The sequence below is a fragment of the Episyrphus balteatus genome, chromosome 4 (genome assembly GCF_945859705.1).
Source record: "Episyrphus balteatus chromosome 4, idEpiBalt1.1, whole genome shotgun sequence".
In the NCBI taxonomy this organism is placed as follows: Eukaryota; Metazoa; Arthropoda; class Insecta; order Diptera; family Syrphidae; genus Episyrphus; species Episyrphus balteatus.
This window is the reverse complement of record NC_079137.1, coordinates 66,257,260-66,284,950: the sequence shown is the minus strand read 5'-3', so window position 1 is coordinate 66,284,950 and position 27,691 is coordinate 66,257,260. Positions and strand designations below refer to the sequence as shown.

The following is a 27,691-nucleotide window of genomic DNA, read 5'->3' as shown; positions in this document are numbered from 1 at the left end:
ATACACGTATTAGTTTTTTAAAGAGAATTTGATCGTTGTTTCGCTCCGTGGTTTTCTCCAGAAATAAACTTAAAAATCCATCAAATAAATTTGCGTATAATCATAAAATTATGTTTCTCGGCAAACGTGATAATTCGCCAATTTAATTCAATATTCGCTCGAGAACAAATTTGTGGTGCGAAAAAGTTTCTAAAAAGTGAAAATTTTTGTCGCCCCTCTGTGTGTGAGAACGAAAATATTCGGCGTTTCTTGTCAATGAAATTCGTGCCCCCCTTATGACAGAGATGGTTATACATTATCATATGTTTATTTGGCAAGCAATGCATTTGTGTACTTCGAGTGCGAACGGGTCAACTATATTAAATTAAGTTGAAGTTCGAATGGATTTATATGTGTTGGGTAAAATTGAGTTGAAATTTATAATAGTAGTGGGGTGTCCGTCGCAGGGATGGGACTTTGCTGCAATTGCAGTAGATCTACTGCATTTTCTTCAAGAAACAAATCTACTGCCTTTAAATAAAATCTACTGCACTTTTTGTTTTACAAAAAAAAATTATCAGCCTATTGTGAGTTTCATGTGAACAGGATTTCACCCGAAAAAAATGGAATATTACTTTTATTTCTATTATGAGTTCCATGAGGAAAGTTGTTGACGTTCAGAAAACTCCTCGTATTTTGTTCAGGTAATGTGCGAGGCAGTGTTGCCAGAGCCGGCTATTTATCGCCAAACAAGCTCCTTGAATATTTCACCCGCTACTTAAAATTTTTATTTCCGATTTATCGGAATTTGGCCCTTTTAATATTAAACTTGGCGACTTAATCAAAGCATTTTACAACAAAAATCCATTAAAGATGTGAACAGAGATAACCAATTTGCATACACTTTTCATTATTAACTACTACTAATTTAATTTCATGCCCGTCAATGAGCATAAAAACCAGAATATACAAATAGGTATCAAATAGGTATGAAAAAAAAATTGTACTCAAGGTCTGATATCCAAAATTTTTCTGAAAATTAAAAAAAATCAAAAATCTCATAGCAAAACAAAACTATATGCGTTTTGTATGCCATATAAAAGGCTATTTTTGGCTCCAAGATTTTTCAAAATCGGCTCCTTGCTTCTTAAATATTCTGGCAACACTCTGCGAGGTAAAATTTAGTGGCGAACAAAAAACTAGTTTTGCCGTTATTAAAATTGCATGCGAACAAAAATGTTTCGTGTGGAAAATTTCCACGTGAATCTCATGTAAAAATACTATCAGCATATTATTTATTTTATTTGTTTGATCGTTATTCTGAATGCAGTCAATCTCATTCTAATACGTAACGTGTGTTTTTACGTATATTTAATACAAAAATGCATAAATTTTTGCTTTGGTCCGTTTTTGTTATATTTTCTAAAAAGAAATGAATGTTTAGTTTTTGTTATTTTTTATGAAATTCTAAAAATATAAAAATCTACTGCGATAAAAATGAATCTACTGCGTTTTTTGTTCAAATCTACTTCTACATTTTTTTCAAAAAGTCCCATCCCTGGTCCGTCGTCCTCCTTCGTCTGGTCGTGAATTCGTTGGTGTGTGTTTCGCGTGCGAAAGGGAATACGAAAAAACTCCAACGAATTCAAAGGGATTTGTTTTTTTTTTTTTTTAATTTTATTTTTGTCAAGGAGAAATGAAATGGAATTGATATAATTGCAGGGATGTAACATGGTGCATAGACAAAAGTGTTATATTTCCAATTTATGATAATTGGAATACGGAATGAACATTTTGGAATTGGAATAAAATATTTTTTGTAAATAACAAACATATTTTTTAAATTAATGCAGGTAAGTTTTTCATAAAAAAGTTAACCTAACATTTTCAAATTTCAATTTTATTTGTGTGTTAGATAAAAATGTTAGGTGCTTTTATTTTTTTTTATTAAAACTAGCAAGTCCGAAGGCGTTTCATTGTCTTAATTTGAAAATTTGAAAATGTGAAAAACGTTTTTCTTTTGAGTAAATCATTAATCATTAAAAAACATTTTTCCATGCATAATATTTTTCGTGCTCCGTTTATAAGAAAGGAAAAAAAAAAAAAATACCAATATTATAATTCAAATAGAAATCAATGGATCAAAATTTTAACGACTGCTTTTTCAGCAAAGTAACTTCCCATTAAAACGGTTTTAACATTTATCTAAATTGTTTTAAATTTTGCCCTCTTCTTTTCTGCATCATATCCGTTAGAAAAATTTATCAAGTTTGCTAAAAAAAATACAAGCAATAAAATTATTATAAGAACATCCAAAAACACCAGATATTTAAAAATACAAAACCGGAAGGTTTTACGCAGATTTCTGATGTCAACCCATTGAACCCCATAAGGAGATCACTAGTGTGAAGCATTAAAATGGGAGGGTTATGATCCCCTTAATATTGAAATTATAACAGCGCTGGATGAAAGAAAGAAGAAGAAGAAGCTGAAAAAAGCTCACATTAAAAATCTGGGGTGATCACTTTATATTGTCACAAAAGTGACTATCACCAATCACCTTATGCGATTCCACCCCTGACAGTTTAATTTTACAGACATAAGTTCATCGCCATTTCAAGGTTTACCTGGGTTTCCCGCTATTACACAAATGCCCTTAATATTTTTAATATAAAGTTAAATAGGATACGTCTGTGTACTTTCTGTAATATAAAAGTTTGTTTCTGAGATATTAGGGCTTAGGGGGTCAATTTCCGATATGTGAAAAGTGAAACTGTGAAGTGATAAAAATAATATCATTTCAATTTTAACAGCGAATTTTCATTTTATCACTTCACAGGCACCCCATATGCCAGGCATGTCAAACTCAATGGTTACTAGGCGCCAAAACAGCGAGATCTTAATTTGTATGGGCCGCAAGAAAGTAAAATTAGAATTTTATAAAACAGATTTATTAAAATAAGAAGAATTGTAACATTAATGTTTTCTTCCTGATACCTACAATCTCTTCTTTACTTCTAATTTTTTCACCAGACCAATAAAAATATCTGCTTGCATCAGAAGGTTGTGTGAAATTCGCAAGCTATTTTATATGGTGGTTTTAAATTGTCCTAAATCTGACTGACAAAGACTTTTGAAATTCGGTCATATCCACTTCATAAAAATTTGGAACTTACTTCGGAGTCGCACTAAAACTCGAATGCCTTTATTTCCATATCATTTGACAATTATTCTATTTTTATGAAAAAAAAAAATAATAAAGAATGCCATCCTAGGACATTCATGATTTAACCTACCGTTGCGTTGGGTTAAATCAGAACATTCGTTTCCTAATTCACGAGATATAAATTATAACCTTAAGCATCTTATCGATAATTTGTATGGGACCTAAAATTTGGCTCGGATCTGTGTACCAGGCTTTAAGCTCAAAATTATCAAAAATGTTGAGCGCCGCAAAATTACTCGTTGTGGGCCGCAAGTTTGACATGCATGCCTTAATAATTAAATGTGTACTAAAAAGTACTAAATGAAAAAAAAATTTGTGAGAAAAACAGCTTATATGAACAAAAGTTTTCCTAATAAGCAAATTCGAACTAGCCTAGTGAATAAGAAGGTTGCTTTTACCCCACCGGCCTAGGTTCGAATTCGGGTGTAGTTGAGATTGTTTTTTTTTTTTAATTGTGTTTTTCATTTGTTTATTTATTTATTTTTTTTTTTTCAAAAGAATATTGGGTTGTGATAAATAATTTATCATGTGAAAAGTTTTGACATTTGTTTTATTTCTTTCACAAATCAAGAATCGAATTTAGTTTTAAACTGTTTCAAAGCACTTAGCCCAATTAATTGGAACTGAAAAAGGGTGAAGTAAATCCCAGTAAGTTTTTGTTTTTTGAGTCGTGTGTTAATTTTTTTACTGATTTCGAAGTCTCCCGAAAAAACAGCTATTGGTGAACGCAAATCTAGCTTCATTTTAGCTGACATTTGTTATCTTTGTCTTTCTTCACTTGTTTCCGTGCATTAAATTGTGCAGTTTTCAGACTCGCAAAATATATTCCCAATGATGCACCCAAAGAAAAAAAAAAAATAAAACACAACAAAGAACAAAACATAAAAATCCAATGTAGTGTTTCACAGCAAAGAAAAAACACAGATAACTTCTTATTCTTTCTGTCCAAAGAAATTCTTTGAATTTTCTTAACTTATCCTGACAGCTAAAAATGTCCAAATATTTGAAATTGATTCTTCTTCCGAAGAGACAGCTCCTCTGAAAAACAAGGTGCTGTATGCTGATTTATTTTATAAATATATACATAAGTTTTATAATTAATTTTATTACATTACTTAAACATTCATCATCTTTAATTATATCATCGTAACTAAGGTATTTTCATTCATCAATTCAGAAATAAAAAGTGTTCATTTGTTTTCATAACTATCTTTATCAAATTGCTGGCCCTAAACAGAATTTTTTGGTAGTGGCTGAGCAAATATTTTGATTATCTTAAATTTATTAGATTTATTGTTAAATGGTTAATTTAAGCAATCAAAAAATCTGAAGTTGTTCAAGTCAAATGAAATACTGAATATGTGATAAAGCATTAGATAGACAAAATAACTCAAAAGTTGTTCAATGAAGAAAAAAAATACGGAGAAGGAAATAATGCATCGAAGTAAAAGGGAAATAAATGTGTAATTTTGATGCGAACTTATTTCCCTCTTCTTTCTAAATATATCATATTCTCTGAATACCATCAACTTCAAAGATTCATTAAATTAAAATTCAAATTATTAAATGATTTGGAAAATTTGTTTTGTACCAAATCTCATTTTGTAGCATTTCCAGATGTTTCAACTCTCAAATATTTGTGAATATTTGTCAACTTTAACTATCTGTATATTGTTTTTTCATCTTCCTAAAAAAGCGATTTGTTTTCGGTTTTCTATCCATAGAGACCTAACCTCGGCTCCTAATTTTTTTTTTTTATGAATTCATCGACTCGTAAAAAAAGCTTTAGCATTGAAATTATCCAATTGTTCACGATCCTCCTCAAATTTGTGGTCATATTTCGAGGAGTTGCTTACATAAATAACTTACATAAATAACTTATTGACCTCAAGCCATGGCAAAGTATGTATGGTATTGTAATTTAAGTCTGTTAGGCTTTCATTTACAAAAGTCGGTCTACCGTAACCTCCCTTCTCCCCAAACTCTCCAAAGATTCTTATTAATTCAAAAATCAATTTGTGCAATTGCTTTGTTTCTGCCCCATATCCGATAAACACTTTTGAACTGTTATAAAATCCATTCTATCCCATAACTTCATTCAAAATAATAAATTCTTGATTAAATAATTCTGAGAACTGCACTCAAATAAACAGTATACTTTCGGAAACCTTTCAAAATTGTTCGAACTTAAGAAAATTGGCCTACAACAACAAAACAATTACTCCCAATTTCTTAATAAGAGGTCTTTATATTTTAGTTCTGAACAGACTCTGAACTGTAAAAAAAATCGTGTTTCTTTTTCGTTCAGAGCCTCAAAATTTGTGCATCTTTTTTGTTCAGAAAAAATAGACCAAAAATTCTGAGTAAAACCTGAACGCTTACGTCAATGAAAAAAAAAAAATGCACAATCAAAATTAAAATGGCGACTGACAGCTATAAATTGACAAATGTCGTTTGGTGACAGTTTGTTCTTAAATCTGGGGTCGAATCACCGCACACGATTACGATCACACGTTAAAGTTTTGACTATTGCTCTCTCTATATAATCAGTAGAAAAAAATAGGGACACATAGCAACCATACGTTAACGAACGTATGCCGTAGTTCGTTTCAATATTAGGTCTGTTTAGGTACTGCCTAAAACAGAAATATTTCTACTTTTGTCAAAAATAATGTACAAAACTACACAATTCCAAGGTACCTAAACAGGAATTCGGTTAAAAATGTTGGAAAAAGTAGAAATATTTCTGTTTTAGGCAGTACGCAAACAGACCTAAGATTTCCCATAAAAAAAAAGTCCGCCATTATTTTTTTTTTCATAAAACACCCTATCTCACTTTGTATAACAGTAAGTTTTTGTTGACAAAACAAAATCAGCTGTCACCCGTCTGAAAACTTTCAATCTCCACTGCTAATTTCTTAGTACCCCCTATACCAAATCATTCCTCATTACATCCATTCGTTCCTCTCGCACGTGCCGTACACACTTGGTTTTTCTCTTTCCTCTTAACCACTTCCATTCTCAAACTATACGCTACAAAATGAGACAAACAAAATAAAATGTCAAAAAACAACAAAAAGCAAAAAAATAAAAAATATCCCATCTACAACTGTCAAAACATGTCATCCAGCCACACACAGCAAAAACGAAAAATCTCTTTTCTTCAGTTCTATCTCACTCTCTCCCTCCCATTATTCATTTTGGTTATAATATTTTCTTTCGAAAATTAGAAGAAAAAAAAATAATGATTTCAATTAAAAAATTCGCAACATAAAAATGCAAATAAAAAAAAAATGTTATCTACCAAACAAAAACAATCCAGTGAATAATGATAAAGTGTTTATAATAAATTTCCGCAATTAAATGCGGATAAGAAAAAAGATAAAAAATTAAAATATTTTTCAACACAATTTTTTTGTGTGTCAAATGCCAAACATTGGCAAAAGTTTTTTTTTTTTATAATTTCTCTCTTTCCCCCTACACACATTTAAAACAGTAGCTAGAAGGATATAATTTTTTAATAAAATAAAAATCTACTACATTACAGGTGAGAGAGAAATGAGAAAGTTTACAATAATACAAAAAATAATTGTTTACGAAAAAGTGAACAAATTTTTTTTTGTGTGAAAATTTAGTTTTTCTTACAAACGAAAGAAAAAAAAAAAAACAAAAAATTCAATGCAAATGGGATAATTTCCTCCTCCGCCGCCCTGCTGTCTCACTTTCGCTCGCACTCTTTAAAGGCGAGGGAATTTTCTTCCTTCTCACTTTTTTTTGTCGTCTTTTAAAGGTGTTTTTTTTTTCCTTGACTGATTTAAAGAGACTCCTGTCAAAAAAGATTACCCATTTTTTTTAATTTAAGTTCACTCTGAGGAAAATTTGTTAATAATTTTTTGTTGCGACTTTTTAACAAAAAAGTAATAACAAATTCTTAATTTATAAATCAAATTCATGTTTTTTTATTTTACAGAATAATTTGTGTGGTGAAAAAAGTGAGGAAAGAAGGAAAATTATAAACTGACACAAAGACGACGACGAAGAAAAAGGAGAGCAAGTAAGACAGACTGTCAGAGTAGAAGCAGTCCCAAGAAAGGATCACCACCATCATCATCATCATCGTGAAAGAAGAAAAAAGTAAAGAAAAAAAGTGAAACTCCAAGAAGAACACTACTGGAATATCAACAGTAGCCAGCAGCCCAAAAGTTAAACAAACTTAAAAAAGTTAAATAAAAAAAAAAATAAGTTAAAAATAGCAAAAAAAAAACGAAAACAATCGACAGAAGGTGAAAAATAATATTAGATTGAATGTGGAGGATTCAGGCACAATGCAAAGCTTGGACTCATCATGTCAAGAAGCTGATGTAAGTATAACCACTTTGTTAAAGAGAATTGTTATTAATAATGTTTTTGAGTTTGTTTTTAGGAATCTGGTGGAAGGTTTTGGGATTTGTTTTTATTTTGATGAATAATTATACAACATTTTTTTTTTTTTATTAAAAAATTGAACAACATTGTTGTTATACAAGATTGAAGAAATAATGAAAAAGATGTGTACTTTGTAATGTCCTTTGATGGGTTTGGATAGGGAAGATTTTGTTTTCATTTTAAAACCTTAAAATCTAAATTGACAGTTTTTTTCTATTTTTTTGTTGATATTGTATTAGATTGGTTAGGAAACTTTTGTATTCCTCAAGTAGGTTGCAATTAAATGGTGTTGTGTGGTTTGGTTAGTTTTAAGATTTTTGAAGAAGGAAAAGTATAATTTCATGACATTGTCAGTATAATATATTCATAGATGCAGAAGTAATATGGTAGTTTCTAACTAAAGAGATAATTGCTTGTTGACCTTCACAGAAAAATGCAGCTTGTTTACTTACCTACTTTCATTCTTTGATAAATAATAACACTGTGATAGTTTTTAGAACATTTTTTTTGCAACAGAGCGGAGACACATCGATTCTAGTTAATTCGAGTGTGCTGAATTCAGTGGTGGCAACCGTTTTAAAAGTTTGGCTCAGGTTTTCGAGATATTTTGAAAATAAAATCTTAGGTCGGGACTATTAAAATGCTGATAATTTCGAATAATTAAGTTCTTTTAAGCAGTTTTTAGTTTAGAGAAAAGCTATTCCTGTATATAGCTATATGTTAAACACTATTCCAACCTAGACTGTTATGTTTCGGTCGCTTAAAAAGCATTTTTTAAACAAAATCTTCACTTTTTCATGTTTTTATTTTCATTTTTTTGACTTTCAAAGCTTTCAATATGGATGCAATTTGAGTTTAACATTGATTCGGTATATTTTATATTATTTTCATAGCATTTAGTTCCAATAATATACTGCAAATTTCAAAAAGTTCAGTAGTGGAAATCAGCTTACTAAACTTCGGAAATGTGTCAAAAATTGAACTTAAGATTAAGATAGTTAAGTTTTTGTATTTTTTGCTTAAGCTTAAGATATATCAAATAATAAATGAATTAAACAGTTTTTGGAAGAACAAAAAACGTTCTTATATACTTACATCATGCCGGGATAAAAGCAGTCAAAATAAAGTTTTTTGCCTTTTATAACTGTAATATTTAAAAAAGGAAGCCAAATAAATATTTATGGCTTCGGATTCAAGTTCAGCACCCTTTTCACCTTCAGAAAAGTATATTTTGGTTCTTGTGGCAAAAAAAAGTTTAATTTAGCTTTCCAGTGTTATTTAATACATTTCCGTAGCTTAATAGACTGATTTTCACTAGTGAACTTTTTCGGGTTTGCAGTATTTTATTAATTTTTGGAATTATATGCTATGTTAATTATATAAAATATCCTGAATCAATGTTAAACTCAAATTGCATCCATATTAAAGGTTTTGAAAGTCAAAAAAATAAAAAAAAAACATGAAAAAGTGAAGATTTTGTTTAAAAAATGCTTTTTAAGCGACCGAAACATAACAATCTAGGTTGGAATAGTGTTAAACATATAGCTATATACAGGAATAGCTTTTCTCTAAACTAAAAACTGCTTAAAAGAACTTAATTATTCGAAATTATCAGCATTTTAATAGTCCCGACCTAAGATTTTATTTTCAAAATATCTCGAAAACCTGAGCCAAACTTTTAAAACGGTTGCCACCACTGAATTCAGCACACTCGAATTAACTAGAATCGATGTGTCTCCGCTCTGTTGCAAAATCGAACTATCACAGTGTAATTATTGTTGAACTGAACAAACAGTATGAATTTTTTGGATAACAGAAAATCATTTTTGTTGATATGTACTTGGAAAAAATGTTTTTCTCCTATGAGAATGTCTGGAATAGTTTAGAATAGATTTGTTTGTATGAATTCAACTTTCAATCAAATAATGCATGTATGAGGATTGCCTTTTTTCTGAAATTAAAGTTGTTCATTTCCACATCAGATGAATGATGTCCTAAACAAAACTGATATTGAAAAATGTTTGTAATGTACATATTTCAAAACAACGAAGATAAAACATGTTTTGTAAAAAAAGTTTGACGTCACAAAACAGTAAACAAAAATATTACGTGTGATATTTTTTGCCAAAAATGGTATGTCTTGGTTGTTTACACAAATACATATTAATTTTTTTTCCCACAATCATTTTTGTGAATGAATGAGGTATCCATAAATTCAAAATTCAATAAAAACATATTTTATATTTATTGATATGTATTTACCTCTTGAAATAAAATGTTGGGGTTTTGGGCAGAAAAAATTTTTTCTAAGAAAACTTTATATTTTCATAGTTAATAGGTATTAATTTTCGTCCGTTTTAAAAAAATTGCAAAAAAGTTATGTTCTACTATGGTTTTTAAGGCCTTATAAAATTTAAAAATAACAACTTTTGTTAGACAAAATCCTATACATATGTATGTATAACTATTCACCTATGTTCTGCATTTCACTCATGGGAATTTACTCGCCGGAGGTAAAATTAGGTGTTCATTTTCTTATCGAATTCAAATCACTTTGTTTTTGTTCGTGAAATTAGTGCCTTTGTCAAACAATCTGCAAATTTTGGCAAAAATATTATTAAAACTTATATTTTTAGCGTTTTGTAAATTTTATTTGTTGTTAATTTAGTACAAAACACATAAAATAAAACATAATGTATGAAATATAAATTGCGCACTGCCTTTGTGTTCACCACCTCATTCTATATTTTACACTTTGATTTATTTGTCTATTATAAATTGTAATAATGTAGCAATAATTTGCTTCACATGCAGTTAAATACAAATGGATTAGCCTTCATTTTTGACAGTTCGAAGCTATTTACAAGTTTTCGATTGAAATGTAGAACATGCAATTTCATTTTACGTGAAATTGAAAAGCAATTTCAATTCACTTTTGGTCGAATTGCGGAACACGGGCGATTACAATTGTATCTGAAATGGTACCCCAAAGTTTTTTTTAAATAAATTTATTTTTATTTAAAAATTTATTGACATAGTTTTAGTAAAAAAAAAGTCAACATCAATTTTTGGTGTGCATGTATTTTTGTTATTTTTTAAAAAGTTCTTGAACTATATGTATGTATGAAATGTCGAAGGCTTGTTGTTGTTAGTGGAGGCATTTGGATGTTGTTTGAAAGTGAAGTGTTGTAACATTAACCGTTTGGAAGTTTTTTGATATATGTAACAATACATTCATTTAAATAATTATGAAGCCAAGTAGCCAAAAGTAGCAAGCACTTTATAGATCTTCCTAGCCTAATAACAAAAATTCTGTTTTTTTTTTTTAATTTATATAAATTCTTTTGGCCAAAACATACATTCAAAGTTTGAGTTTTCGATTTTATCTTGCAGTTTAAAGCAAAGAAATTAAACGTCTAGAACTATGTATAACTTTTGGTATCATCAAAAAAACTCATCTTGACCCAAGTCATTTTTATGGTATATTTAATAAACATTTAAAAAGAAACTTCATATTGTCAAGTTAGGACTAGACAGTCAAAGAAATTCGTCATTGCGTTTTTTCTCGGACTAAACACATTGGCCGGGTTCAACGCACCATCCGAACTTAAGTTCAGATTTTTTTTTGACGTTGAACGCAAAAAATCATCTAAATTTCAGGTGACATTAACGAAGAATCTACTTTTTTTCTTTACTTGCATTGACTTTAAAAAAAAGAACATTTATTTTTCTAGGATAATAAAAGTAGTTCAATAGATTGTATAAAAAGAGTTATTTATTAATATTTCCAGTGAGATCACTTCAGTATTTGTATAAATTATTTTGTTGAATTCATTAAATCCCTTTCTGCTATCCACTTATGTATGTTTAATTTTGCTTTGGTCCCCAACTTCATAAAGTTTTTTTATTTCCTCATTTATTTTCATTATTCCATTTCTGCACATAAACATGCGAAGGAAGAATACAAATTATGTTAATTACATATGCATTGTAACATCATATGAACAAATAACAATAACACCGCAACAAATGTCCAAACACAAAAGAAATATAAACAAATCCATTTATAACTTGTATTAAAATCACAAAGCTCAATTTTGGTGTGTAGCACATTTGGTACGTTTACCAACTTCACCAACACAAACACACCCATCTGAATTTTCAGATAAAAATTTCCACCTGAAAATCGTAACTAAATTTCAAAAAACGTAACTAAATGCCACCTAACTTTGTATGACATATGACCAATCAGAGCCTCTGAAAATTCAGATCTCAGGTGGCCTGCGATGAACTCGGGGATTCTCTCCACTCTATCAACTCAACGTTAATGTCAAACAAAACCCACACACGACATTCCACCCTGTGAAAATATTTTGACATCATTTTTAAGTCAGATGGTTGACGTCTTACGCGTTGACCGATTTTATTAAATTTCTAATCCTAGCTTTGATTCCAAGACCTGTATATCAAATACATTCCATTCAAAGACCATATCAAAAACACAAATCATTTTATACTGTACAAGTTATATATAGTACAAACATTGGTGCGTATTTCGGTCTACTAAAGGTCATTTTCTTCACTTATGAAATTACTAAAATAACCTGAGATGAGTGGAAGTTGGATCAAGTACCTATTTATTATGAAAATTTAGAACATCAGTAGCACTTGCATTGGGTTCACTGTGCTACCTATTGCTAAGATACGCCCAAATCTGATATAATTTTTGTTTTTACAATATTTTATTATTTAAAATATTTTATTTTTATCTTTAAAAAACTAAAGGTGAAAATGAATAAATAATAAATAAATTTGTGAAGGGAAAGGTCTTGTAAGAATAATATTAAGCGTTCTATGTCAATTATTACAGTTGTCCACCATTACGACACGGGGTTCCACCAAAATCGAGGGTAAATGATGAAATACTCGTAATTATCGATGAAATTGTCACATTTTGTCATGTCTTAAATTTTGTTGGCAAAATTGATTTCGTCAAATATTTAAGTTTATCGAGTTGTATTTTTTAGTTCAATGTTTTTGTAGCAATGCTATTTGTATCCGCAGTTGGAGTTTACGTGTATTACAAAAACAATATGCAGCTGCCGATAAGAATAAAAGTTAATTCCAGCTGCGGACAGAATTTTGGCAAATTATATTTGTTTCTTTTTACCTAAATCTTGGCGCGTACATATTTTTGATATTTGGCAAATACTACAGCGGATAGATTCAGTCTAAAAATTAGAGCACTTTTCAAATTCTATCTTGAAATGGGTTCTCAAGTTCTCATCAAACAGAGAACGTTACAATAAGTAACTCTAGAAACCTTGCCGTTGAAAAAAGTCAGTTTATGGCCAAACTATTTTCGAAGAGAAACAGCGTGTTGTGTATATACATACAAGCATTGCTTAAAATTAATGAAGTACTATTAAAAAACCAATTTAAAATTATGAGTAATTTTATGCATAACTTTTATCTATTTTGAAAAGTGTTTATGTTAACTTTTGTAAGATCTTCAAGTCTTTGATGTGTTTTCCCATGATTTCAAACATAAACATAAAAAACTCGTATAAACCGAACCACTTACAAACACTGTCTGTACTCATTTTCTTGTAACTGTTTTTAATAACTTGATGTTAATAATATTTTGCATACCACCGCCTTCAATAACCTCATTCTGGTAAATGATTTCATCGAAATTTTCCATCATTATGAGTTGGGCACACAATTTGTTTGAAATAAATTTTTAAAATCTTTCTGTTCAGTGAAAAGCTTTACCATTATTTATAACTTAAGTTTGAAAGGTCATTATGTTTTGCTTTGAATTAAGTTTCTTCGCAATTTAAATATGAATTAAAAATAACCATTTTAATTATTTTCTGCACTTTTAATTTTTCTAGAGTGCAATTAATGTTTTCGTGCCAAATAATAATAAATCAGAATCAATATTGCAATCATTAGAAGTCAAAAAAGTAATGTCCACAATGAAGTCCGTGGTTCATAGATTTAAATTAAACATCGTGCGTGAAGTGTTCGAAAGGGTTGTAACACAACTGGGCTCTAAACTTTTCTTAACACTGCATAACAGAAAAATGGTATACAGTGTTTTTTATTTAAAATTTTGGGCGAGAATCTTTTCCATATTAAAGTTAATTTTTCAAAAACTATTTACCATAATATACAAGGTCTAACCTGACAGTTTCTTTTTTTAGCTTTTCTGTTGACTCAAAAAAGATTACAGAAATCAACTTAAAATTTGAAATTCTGTTCCGATTTTTTCATAATATTTTGCATTTCTGATCTAAAATTAAAACATATTTGTTTTGTTTTTATTTTCAGTTTATAATTAACGACGCCCTGTTGCGACTAAAGGTCTCAAACAACTCGTCGAATGTGCTCCGTCAAACACAGTATCAAGCGGCACAGCCACCACCTCCTCATCCCGCTGCACACACGTCAGCACAATCTTCAACCCCCTCCCCGTCACCTCAGCAACAGCAGCAGCAACATAAACAGCAGACAACCACAACAACAACAACCCGTATCCATCAAGTTCCGCCACCACCCTATCCAAATATTCAGCAATCCAGTCATAGTCTCCTCAATTCAAGCCTCCTGCATAACATCAATCAAATACCAAGTCAACCGCCATATTGTATATTCGATGGCGCCGATTCACCGCCAGATTATACAAGCTCATCACTCAGCGAAAGCCTTCTTACAGCTGAACCATCAAAAACACCCGCCACCACTTGGTCGTCGTCAGCTGAAAACTCCTTGCTATCACCGGCACACATATCGAATCTCAATTCGATAACATCACCGTCGCCTGCATTACCCGATACGTTACTCTCAACGCCACCTTCATGTTCGACTTCTACGTCAACGAAATCAACGTTTTCAAGTTCTATCAGTGGCGGTGGAAGTGTCCCCAATACAAATATTTTAATAACAACAACGATATCTGGAGGTGGCGGTGGAAATGCAAGTGGTAGTGGTGTTGGGGGCGGTAGAGTTAGCGTTGGAGGCGGATCAACAGCTACATTTCTAGCATCATCACAAAAACGGCAATCTTCGAATTCCTACAACAGCAGCAGTAGCAACAGCAGCAACACAGCGACTGGATCGCCAAGTAAAAGGCAAAAAACTTCAGCAACATCTACATCATCAATGGTTGGTGGTAGTGGTGTTCAAATGGGAATGCATCATCACCATCATCGGAGCAATAGTAGTCGATATGAATCTTCATTAGCTTCATCGTCAGCATCCTCGTCGTCGTCCAATATGAAACCACCAGTACCAACAACGGTAACAGTCAAATCAGGCAGTGGTGAGACTCACTCAAGTTCTTCGAGTTCGGTAAAATTCTTTAACCTGCAGGACAAGCTTAAGGAATTGTATTTGGAAATGGTTGAGGATGATTTGAATATCGCACAACAAACTGGGGTAGGTTCTTTTAACATTTTTTCATATAGTGGAGTGCCATTTGGCATACAATTTGCAAAACCTTGGAATCCATGGGAAGTCAATGAATCTATATAACAAGTGTTGGACTGCATTACTAAAACCTCAAATAACAAAGTTAAAAAAAAAATTTGACCGCTCTCGATTACAACCATTGAATCATTTATTTTCATAACATTATAAGTCCATTTGCTCAAAAAAGTTTCTGATAACAAATTTTCGTATTTTACAAAATTGATCTTTACTTTGAATGCAAATATTGTCCTTATATATCAAAGTACCTATTTATTAAGATTTGAATTCATAAGAATAAATAAAATAATCCTTTTTGTGGGTTTGACATAAAATATTCAAAACAGACTTATCATGTTTTGAAAATAAACGATTCAATTTTTAACCACAATTTACTGTACCGCTTAGTCATTCCATATGAAAACGTCCAATCGGAATTGCTGTCTCATTTTTGATTTTGCTAAAACTTTGTGAGGATGCATTTTTGAATTGTAGTTATATCTATGGAGATTTAATTTTAAGTTGTGTCGCTTCCCCGCTATCCGAATTCGAACTTTTGGGAAATGTATTTTTTATGTTATTATAATTTTGTTTGAAATGACATTTTAAAGCTTATATAATGCAAAAATTTTAAGGTCAAAGTATTGAGTTTTTGAATAAAACCCTTATTTTATGCTATGATTTCTCAAGATTTGACTAAAAATAGAAATATGAAATTTACTGTGTATTTAGTTCTAATCTAGAACTATTAGTTCTGAGAATAAAAGTTGTATTGTTTGCATATCGCCTAAGCTTACACAAACGCTAAAAATGCAAAATAAACCTTATTTATTGCTATGATATATTATCTTAGACTTCCGATAGAAACAAGAATCTCGCACTATTCTTAGTTATAATCCTTGACTATAAATCGTTTTGTTATTCACATATCTTCTTTGTCTAACACTTGTTTAAAAAAACAACTCAAACGCCAAAAACATTTAAAAAGCTAAATAAGACCACAATTAAAACAATGATTTTACTATGTTTGACATGAGATTGATTGAGATTGAAATTTACAATGTATTAAGTTCGTATTCTTAGCTATAAGTTCTGAATTTTTGTTTTGTTATTTAAATATCTTCTCGGTCAACAGCTTGTTTAAAAAACAACTAAAACAAAAACTTTTAAAACGCATTAGTTATTTGTTGATGAATTCATAGATATCAATCAATTTCATAAAAACAAAATTTTAACAATCTACAATGGTAAACCTCTTTAGTGAGCTTTTTCTTATAAATAATCTGTTTCAAAGAACAATTTAGAAACCAAAACGATTTATGTTTAAACAATTTTTTTCACGTAGCATAACCTCAAAAGTAGTAAACAAAGTTTTTTTTTAACTTTCTAACGGTAAAATTAAAAAAAAACGGGAGCTGATTGGATTTTTCTGACTTCGGATTCAAGTTCAACACTCCGAAAACCTTTTGAAAAGTATAGTTGCAATAGTTTTGCCTTTAAACACCCAAGACCTGCTATTGTCCCATTTTGTCCCTTCACAACAAATCAAGTTTTCCAGTTTTCATAGTTTTCCTCTCAAAAATATAACTTTAAACTGATATAAATAAAGAAAAAAAAATCCGAAAAAAATACCTAATTATACATACAAATTTTTAAAAATTAAGAGCGTAACATTTATACTATTAAAAATACACTTCCTAAGTTTTTATAAAGATTCATTGGCTTTCCCATGATTCCGAGGTATAAGTCTTACGGCACTCCACTTATATGATTGTTGGCCTTTCAAGAATGTAAGTACATTTTTCAAGACTTATGTGGTTTAAAAATGGTTTGGTTTTTAAAGTTAATCTTTTGTAAAATCAGTTTTTCACGATTTTTTTTTGTTTATAGGTAAGACTACGAACTCGCTCTTTTGTTCTGGAACGTCTAGTGCAACGTGAAAAACTAAACAAAATCGTCGTTAATCTCTATCCGGGCAATAAAGGATACTCGCTTGCATTATATCATGACGACAAACGATCCTCATCATCGGATGACAATACACCGTCATCTTCATCAAATGATTACAACAAATCATCATCAACCTCATCAATATCGTACACCACCACAACATCCATCAACAACAATAATTCCCCTTCTAGTCGATTCAACAAACAACACCAGCAGCAACAGCAAAAATTCAATTCAAGTGTAAATATCAATATAAATCACAACAATAATTCCCTCCCCGCAGATCTGTTGCAAAATGAAGATTGCCACGAAAATGATTTTCTACAAGGTGGTGATATGTTTCATGGAACGACGACGACGACGACGACGCAGACACAGACGACGACAACAACTACAGACACTGCCGATGACACCGAAGACGATGCCAACCTTATCGAAGTGTTCCGGTGGCCCTACGAAGTAAACAATCTATTGCAATGCATCGACAGTGGCCAGTTGCCAAGCTTCCTCTCCGATCTCCTCGAGAGCCGGTCACCCAATGTCTTCTATTCGGGTTGTGTGATCTGTCAAATAAGAGATTTTCGCCAAACCTTTCCAATTTCATCAAATAGCTGTGATATCTATCATGTTCTGTTAAGGCCCACCAACGACACCATCTACTCGGATGTACAAAAATTGGCTAAGCGGGCCAATTTGCATACATACGAGGAGAGGCTCCAGCTCGAAAGCGAACTGGTGCTGGCAACCGCAGAGCCACTCTGTCTCGATCCAGACCCCAGCATTGGCCGGGAAGAGATAAACAGTCAATTCGTCCGGCAAATGTTCAATACGCATGAAATTCGCCGCCAAATGCGCAAATACTCTCAAGTAGCCATCAATCGGAAAAGAAAACTCGATCAGTTTACGCATAATTACGGCTTGGAACTTTGTGATTATTTGCAAAGGCTACGACAACAACCAAGACAGTTGCATAATAGCACAATTGCTGGCAGTAGTAGTAGCAGTGGCATTGGCATGGAGAGTAGCAGCAGCAACGCCTTCTCCTATGGCACAGCAGGTGGACAAACTTGTAGCAATAATAGCTCTAGTGGTAGTGGTAATAGTAATAATATAAGTAGTAGCAATAGTCATAGTAGTAATCAACAACAAAATAATGCAAACTCTAACTCAACTGCTGTTGGAGCACGTACGCCCAACCTAGATTATCCACCTCTGGACATCCCAGAAAGTATAGATGTGGAGAAATACGCAGAAAAATGTGAATGGCCGAAAAATACAACAGACTGTGAACCGGAATTGATTGAGGAATATGTTTTAGAGACAGAGCGAAAGGATAATAAAGGACGCAGCGTTATTTATCACATTAAGCTATCCATCTATCAGAGGCCGATGAATTCCGAGTACCTAGGTGAATTGTATGTGGATCGTGATTATCGTGTGGGTGAGCGAAATGGGGAGGCATGCCAATTTTCGTTGGGTACCCGGACACATGCGCACCGCTACATTCAGCAGTTTAGGGAGATCTTTACGGAAGAGGGCCGCAAAGCGGTCGAAATAAGGCATTATATACCTAAACATTCTGTCAAGATCTCCCATACGGGAATGTCTGCGGAGCATAGAGAGGCGGTAAAGGTATTCCTGCAGCAGCAACGTCAGCAGCAGGCTGCTCTGGCAGCAGCTGCAGCTGCAAGTGCTGCTGCCCAGCAACAGGCCGCGGCGGCTGCTGCTGTAGCACAACACCAAGTTGCGTCGGTGTCGGGGCATTCCCAGCATCAGCATTCACATCATACACAGCAGAATCCACAGCAGCAACAACAGCAACAGCAGTTGGTTGTGGCTATTCAACAACAAAATCAGCAACAGCAGCATGTTAGTCTACAGCAGCAGCAACAACAACAGCATCATCATCACCATCAGTCGATTACAGTGGGATCGGCCAAAAATTTGAACATTAATCTCCAGGGAGCGAATATTGTTGGTATTACAACAGCCGGTGGCACAGTGCAACATATACGACAGCAACAAGGGCCACCGCCGCAGTACATTGATGCGAATGGTGCAACAGTTCAGGTGCAAACGACTCATCATCATCCTACGCATCAATTGAGTCTAAGTAATGGTTCGTTGGTGTTTGTACAGCAACAGCCATCGGCGGGCGGAGGAGGGAATCAAACACTAACATCAGGTTTAACGATACAATCGGCTTCGGGAAGTAGTGGTCATCAGCAGCAGAAAACTCAAGTGATATCGGCAGCCAATTCGGCTCTTAGATCGCAACTAGCAAGTGGACCTATTTTGGTAAGTGTGTGGAAAGAGTTTTGTAAGTAATCTGGAGTTATATGTTAAAAATGTTCTAGCAGGCGCAATTAAAAGCTGGCTCTATTGTTACATCACAACAACAACAACAGCAACTTCTTGTCACCAACTTCCATACAGCAAATCAGTGGCAACAACAGCAGCAACAACAAAATTCGGGTGAGTTGAGAGATGATTTTTTTTTTAACAATCTTATACAGCCATGCAAAAAGAAATAGCACAAATACAAAAATTGGACTTATTTGGGACCTATGAACTTGAATAATATAATTTTTAATTCGCTTATGAGGACACATAACAATAATAAATTAGAAAGTATTTCGTTTCAATTCAATTTTTAAAAATTTTAATTTGTAGAGAATACCTTTTTTTTTGTGGACAAAAAAATAAAACACATTCCTAAAATCGTAAAAAACAAAATCATTTCTAAGCAGAAATTCCAATAAATTCAGTATAACCAAGTTAGTACTTTGTTAGTTGACTACAATTTTTCAAAGTTTCTTGGCACCTCTTTGGTAAACTTTTAACTTACGTCTGACATCTACTTTTTGGAGTAGGATACCATCTTTCTTTAATTCCAGCCCAAAGATTGTTTAAATTTTTGAATTTCGTTTGCACAATCTTAACCTTGATATCATTTCATAGATGTTAAGATCGTGACTTTGAGCTGGCCAGGTGTAAACATGGTTTTTTTCGTGCGAAAACCAATCTTGTTCTATTTTTGATGCATTATATCCCAAATATGGTTCTATTGTCCACCTAACCAATTGTAACCAAATTGTAAGAAATTTCGTTTTCGATTTGACATTCGAAATAAGCTGTGAAATTATCTATGCTATAAAATGCCAGTTGCACAAACAATAAACTTCGAAGAGTTGAATTTTGTGCTCCTCAAATCCAATACAAAATTTATTGCAAACCTTACAGAACACCTTTTTCTTCATATTATTTGCATCCATTTTTCTACAGCGAAATTCTGACAAATTACCAAATAACTTCCTGTCAGGAGAGGGCATTGGAGATTGGCATAATTTTGAGCAAAAAAGTGGACTAATTGAAAAAGGTGATGTTTTTTTTGCACACGGCTGAAATGAAACCTGGAAACCTTTCCAAATAAACTTTAAGGTTATTAAATTTGCCCGCTTCATCAACCCAAATTGCAAAAAATTTAAATTTGGTGCAAGTCCCTTAACATTTGAAAGGTCAAGGAATTAATTCTCATTTATTTTACGTTGAACGGCATACGATGTCAAGCATTTTCTCTGAATTAAGATGCTTACGATGATAACCAAATTTAATAAAATTAACTTAGTAACCATCAAAAATTGTAATGTTTTTCTTTTTCTCCAAATAGTTGAAAAAAAAAACAAAAGAATTCAATCATTTCAGTTTTTTTTTTTGGCTTTCTAAAGAAATTCATTTTATTACTATTTTTAACATCAGTGAGTTTTTAACATGTAATTTTCAAGCTTTTTACATCGAACTTTTACGCGTAAACTTAAAAAACGGCTCAAAACTGCACTATCCACCATTTACTCGAAAAATTAAGAGTTTAAGCTATTTGAAAAGAATTTTTCCCTTGAATCTGAAGATCGAAAATAATTCTCCTTTCTCGCAGTTAATTTTTTATTTAACACTTGTTAATAAAATATTTCTGTGTCCACAAATAAATAAATATTGAAAATAACGCTTCTTTTAAGTCTTTATTGACTTGATCCCTTCATTTCGACAATATACCCAAAGAAAAAAATTTATAAAAAGCATTCCACATATCTGAAATTGAATGATTTTTCTCAATAGTGTGCTATTTCTTTGTCCATAGCTGTACTTCAAGCATTTCATTCTCCCTTTGATTATGTCCTTCAATTTTGTATATTTTATTTAATTTAAAATATTATTACCAGGTACACAACAACAATCCTCAAATAGTGGACAACAAACACAACAACAACAGCAACACAAGTCCATTCTCAGTCTTTTAAATAGTGCGCCAGCTGCAATGACAAGCACACCCGTTGCCAGCAAGACCTTTACCACCTCAACGGGTCAACAACAAACAGTTACCTTAGTACAACATCAGCCCCAGCAGCAGCACCACCAACAACAACAATCCACCCACCAACAAACAGATAATTTTGTGCAGCAACAACAACAACAAACAATGCAACGCAAACCCAACGAAGTTCTCCAGAACTCGATCCACTCAAATCTCCGTAAATTGAATATTGTGAGTGGTCCTCATGGTGGTGGACAGCGTTCGCATGGTGGAACTAATGTCATAGCAGTTGGGCTAAATCAAGACGGCACAACCGGTCAACCTCAAAATGTTAGAGTTTCAATGTCTGCCTTAGCATCGCAGCTAGCATCACCTCCCGCCATCATGACAAACGCAAACTTTGGCTATGCCAGTGCGACTGTCAACAACAATAGCATCAAAATTCTTAGTAATAGCGGGGGACAGCGTGTCATTACGGCCAGTGCACTGCGAAGAGATTCGACTGTTGTGGGTACAGCTGCTCCGTCTCCGGGTAGTGATTCGAATGCATCTAACACTTCGAGTGGAACAAATTTAAATTTCACCATGCCAGGACTGAATGCATTGGTAGGCACTTCTCCATCGCCCAGCAGTGATCATTCACAATCTGGCAATAGTGTGTCGACGTCCACTGCTATCTCATCGAATCAGGCGCTTCTCGAAAGACTGAATAGTGGCAGTACAAATTTGAACACCGGCAGCAGTCCCGGAGCAGGTCTCTCGCCCCAACAACACCAACAACAGCAGTATCTGACAAAGGCGCTTGTCCAGCAAATCTCAAATGCCCAATCTCCAGCTGCGTCGATATCGCCAATGTCTAGTCCTCCGCCTCAAGCATCACCTTCTCCCATTTCCCATCAACAGCAACAACAACAACAGCAGCAAACTGCCACTCTCAACCTGCAGAGTATAAATTTGTCATCGCTCCAAGGAGCGAGGGCCAATTTTCCTGGTGTGCAAAATGTTCAAGTGCAAATCCCAGGACTGACACAACCAATTTCAGTCCAATTATCTGGTGGTAACATAACTGCTCAGCAGAGTTCGAATCAGAATCAGATGCAAAGCACTGGGCAGCAGACGCGAAGTCTATTGGTATCAGTTCCTGTGACAAGTACAACGCAAGTGAATAACCTGCAGAGTGGTGGCAACAGTCGAGATATGGGAGGAGGTAATACAGGTGGTGCATCGGCGACAGGTACACAAACTGTGGTACTTACAAATGCCGGTTCAGGGGGTGTAAACTCTGCTGGCGGATCCATGCTATCATTGCCAATTGGTAAGTACTTGAACACACAAATATACATTGCTTCCAACTAAGCTTGTCCCTTTGATTTTATATATATTTTTGTGTTTTTGCGCTAACAAAACTGCTTGTTCGCATTTTGGGACCATATTTTATAATCATCATAATAACATTGCTAACCATTTGCTAAAACAACAACAAAAAAACAATTCCCATAACCCATCCTTCACCTCTCTCTCTCGTTTTTCTTTCGCCCGCCCGAAAAAAAAAATCTTTTACCCACAGCTCAATTAGTTGCATCTGGTGTTAAAAATCTAAACACTCAAACAATCCGTACCTCAGGCAGTGGCGGTCTTGGTGGTGCTAATTTAGGGAATACAACTTCGGCAACAAGTGGTTCAGGTTCATCTGGAAATCAAACAACTGGAAATACTACTCAGCAATCAATACAGCTGTTGAATTCACTACAACAAGGAAGGCCGAGGAATATACAAGTTGTTAGTGCCAAACAAATAACTAATCGTCAATTGATTGCGGCGCAGAGAAGTTTGGCTGGATCAACGCTGAAAATAGCAACGCCAATCACCTGTGAGTAATTATAAGATTTTAGTAGACAAAAAAAAAATTTCGAATATGAAAGAAATTAAACCGGGAGGATTCTGCAGGTTTATGGTAAGCTTAGGGAGGGTCTGCTTTTAAATAAGAGTTTTTTTTTTCAAATGAACAGCGAACTCTGAAGCTTTTATATAAGGAAGAAATGCCTTTTGAATTCATTAATCACAATTCTTGAGTGGAGTACAGATGTCAGATTCATGGTCGGGTTATTTATACAAAAACTTTTTTAATAGTGCAAAAATACTTGAGAATTTTTTTTCAAGATAAAAAGTTTGCAAATTGCATGTGGAATCCTCATTATTTACTTAAAAAAATTCACTGCAGTGCAAAAGATTTTTATGAATACAAATGAGATTAAATTGTGTTGGGAATATCAACAAAATGTTCGCATTTAAGTAAATGAATCACAAAAATTTCAATATCAAAAAATTTTGTTAGTCTCTTTTGATACAAACGACTTCGAGGGTTGATAGTTCCTTCACTTCGCTTTAGATCGATTTTCTTATTGACGTCGTTGCTGTTTCTTAAAACTAAGCTTTTTATGATGGGGTTAATCTCATTACCTTCATATAAAATTGGGTTGTTTTGCTGTATGTGTTCTTAATTTTGCTTTCTTAAAATGTTTAGACCCAATTTATTCATTTTCCATTATATTTAAAATAGCCATAAAAAAAAAAATCTGTACAATCACATATCTACAACATTTAAAATTTTCCATTTTAATTAGCGGCTTTAAATTTAATGGCGTGTTAATAAATTTGAAAAAAGCTTCAAGGCAGATTAGGTTCGAATGATTTTTGTAAAAAGCTTTTTTAATACCACTCATCAAATGCGGATATTGCTTTCCGCGCTTTTGGTTTTTCTGATCAAATAGATTGTTAAACTTTTTGTAAGAGCATTTTTTAATCAGTTCATCTAGATACTGGATAACATATACAAACTTTCAGAAAAAAAAAACTTCAACTGCAGACAGATTGAACAATCTCAATCTTAATAGCTTACGAGTACTTGGTGAACTGATAGATCTAATTCTAAAAAGTAGGATAATTAATGCAATATGGGAGTTTTTCTACAAAATCAAATTCACGTCTTTTTTCCTCCAATCAATAGAAATTAAAATAACTTGATTTAAAGAAGAAAGGAAAAAAAAAAGAAATTGTACTAAACAGTTACTATTTTTCAAGGCAGTAACAAATGTTGCATATACAAAGAAAAATAAAGCCGAGGCATAATATTAAAGTTGGTTTACGGCTCATTGAAAAGGCAGAGTCCAAAAAATAAATTAGAAGCCAGTTATAGCTATCATTGAAATGCATCATTGAAATTTTTCATTTGCAATTTTAAGCTAGAGAAGCAAACAAAAATGGTTAAAAGGGGTATCAGCATAAAGATAATGATATAAATAATTTTAACTTAAAAAAATAATTGACTTTTATTTAAACCTTTCTTAAAATACAATTTTATCATTTCACTGATTGAAATTGATTTCAATGAACAGCTGATTTTCGTTTCCATATTTGGAACAAAAATCGTTTTACTGAAGATGTTCTAATCTCTATCTGTTCTCATCTGTCAGTTTTTATATCAATGATCAGCTCTAACTAGTGAAACTTGCGAGAGCCATACATTATAGCCTCCTATAATGTTCATCCAATGTAAATGTAAATTTTTCAATGATAGCTATAACTGACTTGTCAAAAACCACTCCACTGGTTTGTTTCAATGATGAATTTCAATGATAGCTATAACTTGGGCCTTAAAATTAAGAACCGATTCGATAATTTTACGAGAGCAGATTAAAAAGTTCCGACTTCACCGGTTTTATTGAAACCCTTTTTTATGATCGATTAACAAAATCCGTTGCGTATTTCAAAAAATTTGGAGCCATGATTTTTCGGGAGAAAATCATCCCCAATTGACTCCGTCTTATTTTAACCGACAATCGCACTTATTCACAATTGCTTTTCCAAGGCAATTATTGACATCCCTTTAAAATAATCTGCGGCAGTTTGTCCTTGTTAAGTGAACACCTACACCGCAGCCAGAAAATAAATTGTATCCATAAATTAATTTTGTCTCTCCAATTCACTTCCTTACTTACCGAAAAATCTTTAATCGCGTTACACAGAAAATAATAAGTTTCTTCAAAAAATTACAAACAGGAAAGGGGCAAAAATTATATGGGGTTTTAGCCAAACGAAATTAAAGGATATACAAAACAGGGAAGCTTTCGTAAAAGTCTTTAGCAAAAATTTCGAAATATTCACGTGTAAAATCAATGTTGCGGATCAATGTTTCTCCTTCTTTCTCAAAAAATATTTGCTTTCTATAAAATGTTAAATATTTAAAACAACACATACCCTTCTTGCAAATTCCTTTTTAGAGTGTACACAATCCTGGACCCTCATTAAATGTGAACCATAAATCTAACCGGGTTTTTGCTTATGCAATTGTATTTACATATTTACATAATGAAAACAAAAATAATAATAAAAAACAAATCTATTCATCGTTCACTATTTATACTTATTCCATTTACTGCTGTTACAATTATCCTCATTCTGCACTTTGAAAAAGGGTTAAGTGTTTCAATACCTATATAATTAACTTACAACATAAAATTTATACATATACATTAAAAATATAAAAGCAAGCATTTACATAAAATGTATAATATATGTATTTCATGTTAGTTGCTCCCCATTTGTAAAAACGTTTGAGAATGATTAAAAAGATTTAAAAATTTTGATTAATAACAACCATTATTATTATTATATTTACATTTGAGAACTATTTGCAATGAATATGTAATTCACAGCTTCCTCAGCAATAACGACGACTGCAAATTTAACTGCCACACCCCTCGTAATGACGCAAAAATTGCAATTAAAGTTGCAAAAGCATGCACAACAACAGCAACAGCAGAGGGTATTAACTCAGGTAGCCGCTGTTGCTCAACAACAGCAGCAGCAGCAACAACAACAACAACAGCAACAACAACACCAACAGCAACAGACTGTGCAACAGCATCAACAAAATTTAGTATCACAGTCCAATCAGCAACAACACCAGATGACTGTGATAAGTGGCCAACAACAACAACAGCACCAGTCACAGCAGCAGCAACAACAACAACAGCAACAGCATATTCAAATCACCGGACGCACTGCCACCGGAAGTCTTAGCCAGAGAACAATTTCCGCAATAGCAGTTGCAACGGCAGCGAGTCAAAATCAAAAACGCCGAAGGTCAGCGACTGATGTAAATAAATAATAATAATTAAAGGTTTTTTTCTCTCTTTCCTTTCTTCCTCTCTCTCTCTCTCTTTAATTATCTCTCTTTTCTCACTCTCTGGCACTGATTATAATAAATGTATATTTATTTTGTTTATAAACTTAAAACAAAAACCATTTTTAATCTTTAATATAAAATTGTCTCTTTATGTAAATTATTTCTTTTTTTTTTTAATTCTAGAACGTAAAAGTCGGACAAATTTTCTTTTAATTTTAATTTTTCTAATGTGAAATTTTGTCCAAATACCACCACAATATTATTTACTACTACTACTACTACCCACTTGGTGCATGCAAATCTAAGAAAATTTAGATAAATTTCATTTGAGTAGATATATTTTGTTTTATATATTATATTGCATTAGATACAAATTGTACATTATTTAAAAATATGATAAAAAGAGAAAAAAAAAGAAAAAAAAAAAAAAAAAAAAAAACTGTATAAAAAATATGTTATTGACTTTTAGTCTATTTTTTTGATATTATTAATTTTGAATTTGGTTTTTTTTTATTAAGAAAAAAGATTTAAAAAAAAACGATGGAGAAAAATTAAGAAAAAAAAAAAAAAAATAAAATGCATGCACTTTGTTGCGCTAGCGCTCAAAATAAAAAAAATCAAAACAAAAATTATTAAAAATTTAAATGTGTCATTTTTAGTTGTGATGCAATATAGTTTTTTTTTTTTAATTTTTTTACTGTGATCTCGTTAATTCAGGAGAAAAATATAGAATGTATATTTAATTGTGTGATTTGGTGTAAGAATCATTTACTCACATTTTTCTTGATGACCGTGAGGCGTATTATCACAAGAAAACTACTATAATCATGGCAAATACAATTTTGATTAATTAATGAAAATCCGGTTGGAAGGTGCAGCATTTTCTAATTTATGTCCGAGAACAATTTGATTTTATGGTACTGGCCAACATACTTCCTTAATGCATCACTTAACATTTTTGTTTATACGCCACATCTTGGCCGATGTATTTTCAACTTTTGAACTGGTCGTTGCCGTTGTAGTGCCTATACAGCTCTAGGTTAAGTCTAAGTAAACTCACCTAAACAGATGGTTTTGATGTTTTTTTTTTTAATTTAAAGTTAGTTTCACCCTTTCGGTTGCATCAATAGACGATGCT

The 27,691-nt window shown here is 32.5% G+C and overlaps 1 protein-coding gene across 6 annotated transcripts; it reads left to right on the top strand.

Annotated features, from left to right (window-relative positions):
* The first annotated feature begins 6 nt into the window (after positions 1-6).
* Positions 7-26,972, top strand: LOC129917957 (uncharacterized). Of its 6 annotated transcripts, none has more exons than XM_055998219.1 (10): positions 8-399; positions 1,702-1,832; positions 7,176-7,566; positions 13,967-15,073; positions 16,994-19,351; positions 19,414-19,528; positions 21,274-22,680; positions 22,933-23,235; positions 26,081-26,523; positions 26,737-26,971. In XM_055998219.1, exons 3-10 carry the CDS (start codon positions 7,531-7,533, stop codon positions 26,764-26,766), a joined length of 5,799 nt encoding a protein of 1,932 aa, XP_055854194.1. In that variant the 5' UTR covers positions 8-399; positions 1,702-1,832; positions 7,176-7,530; the 3' UTR covers positions 26,767-26,971. The 6 variants fall into 6 exon arrangements, with proteins under 6 accessions (XP_055854196.1, XP_055854194.1, XP_055854195.1 ...); XM_055998220.1 differs by having other exon boundaries at positions 19,411-19,528; positions 26,081-26,510; XM_055998216.1 differs by having other exon boundaries at positions 19,411-19,528.
* Positions 26,973-27,691: the final 719 nt, after the last annotated feature.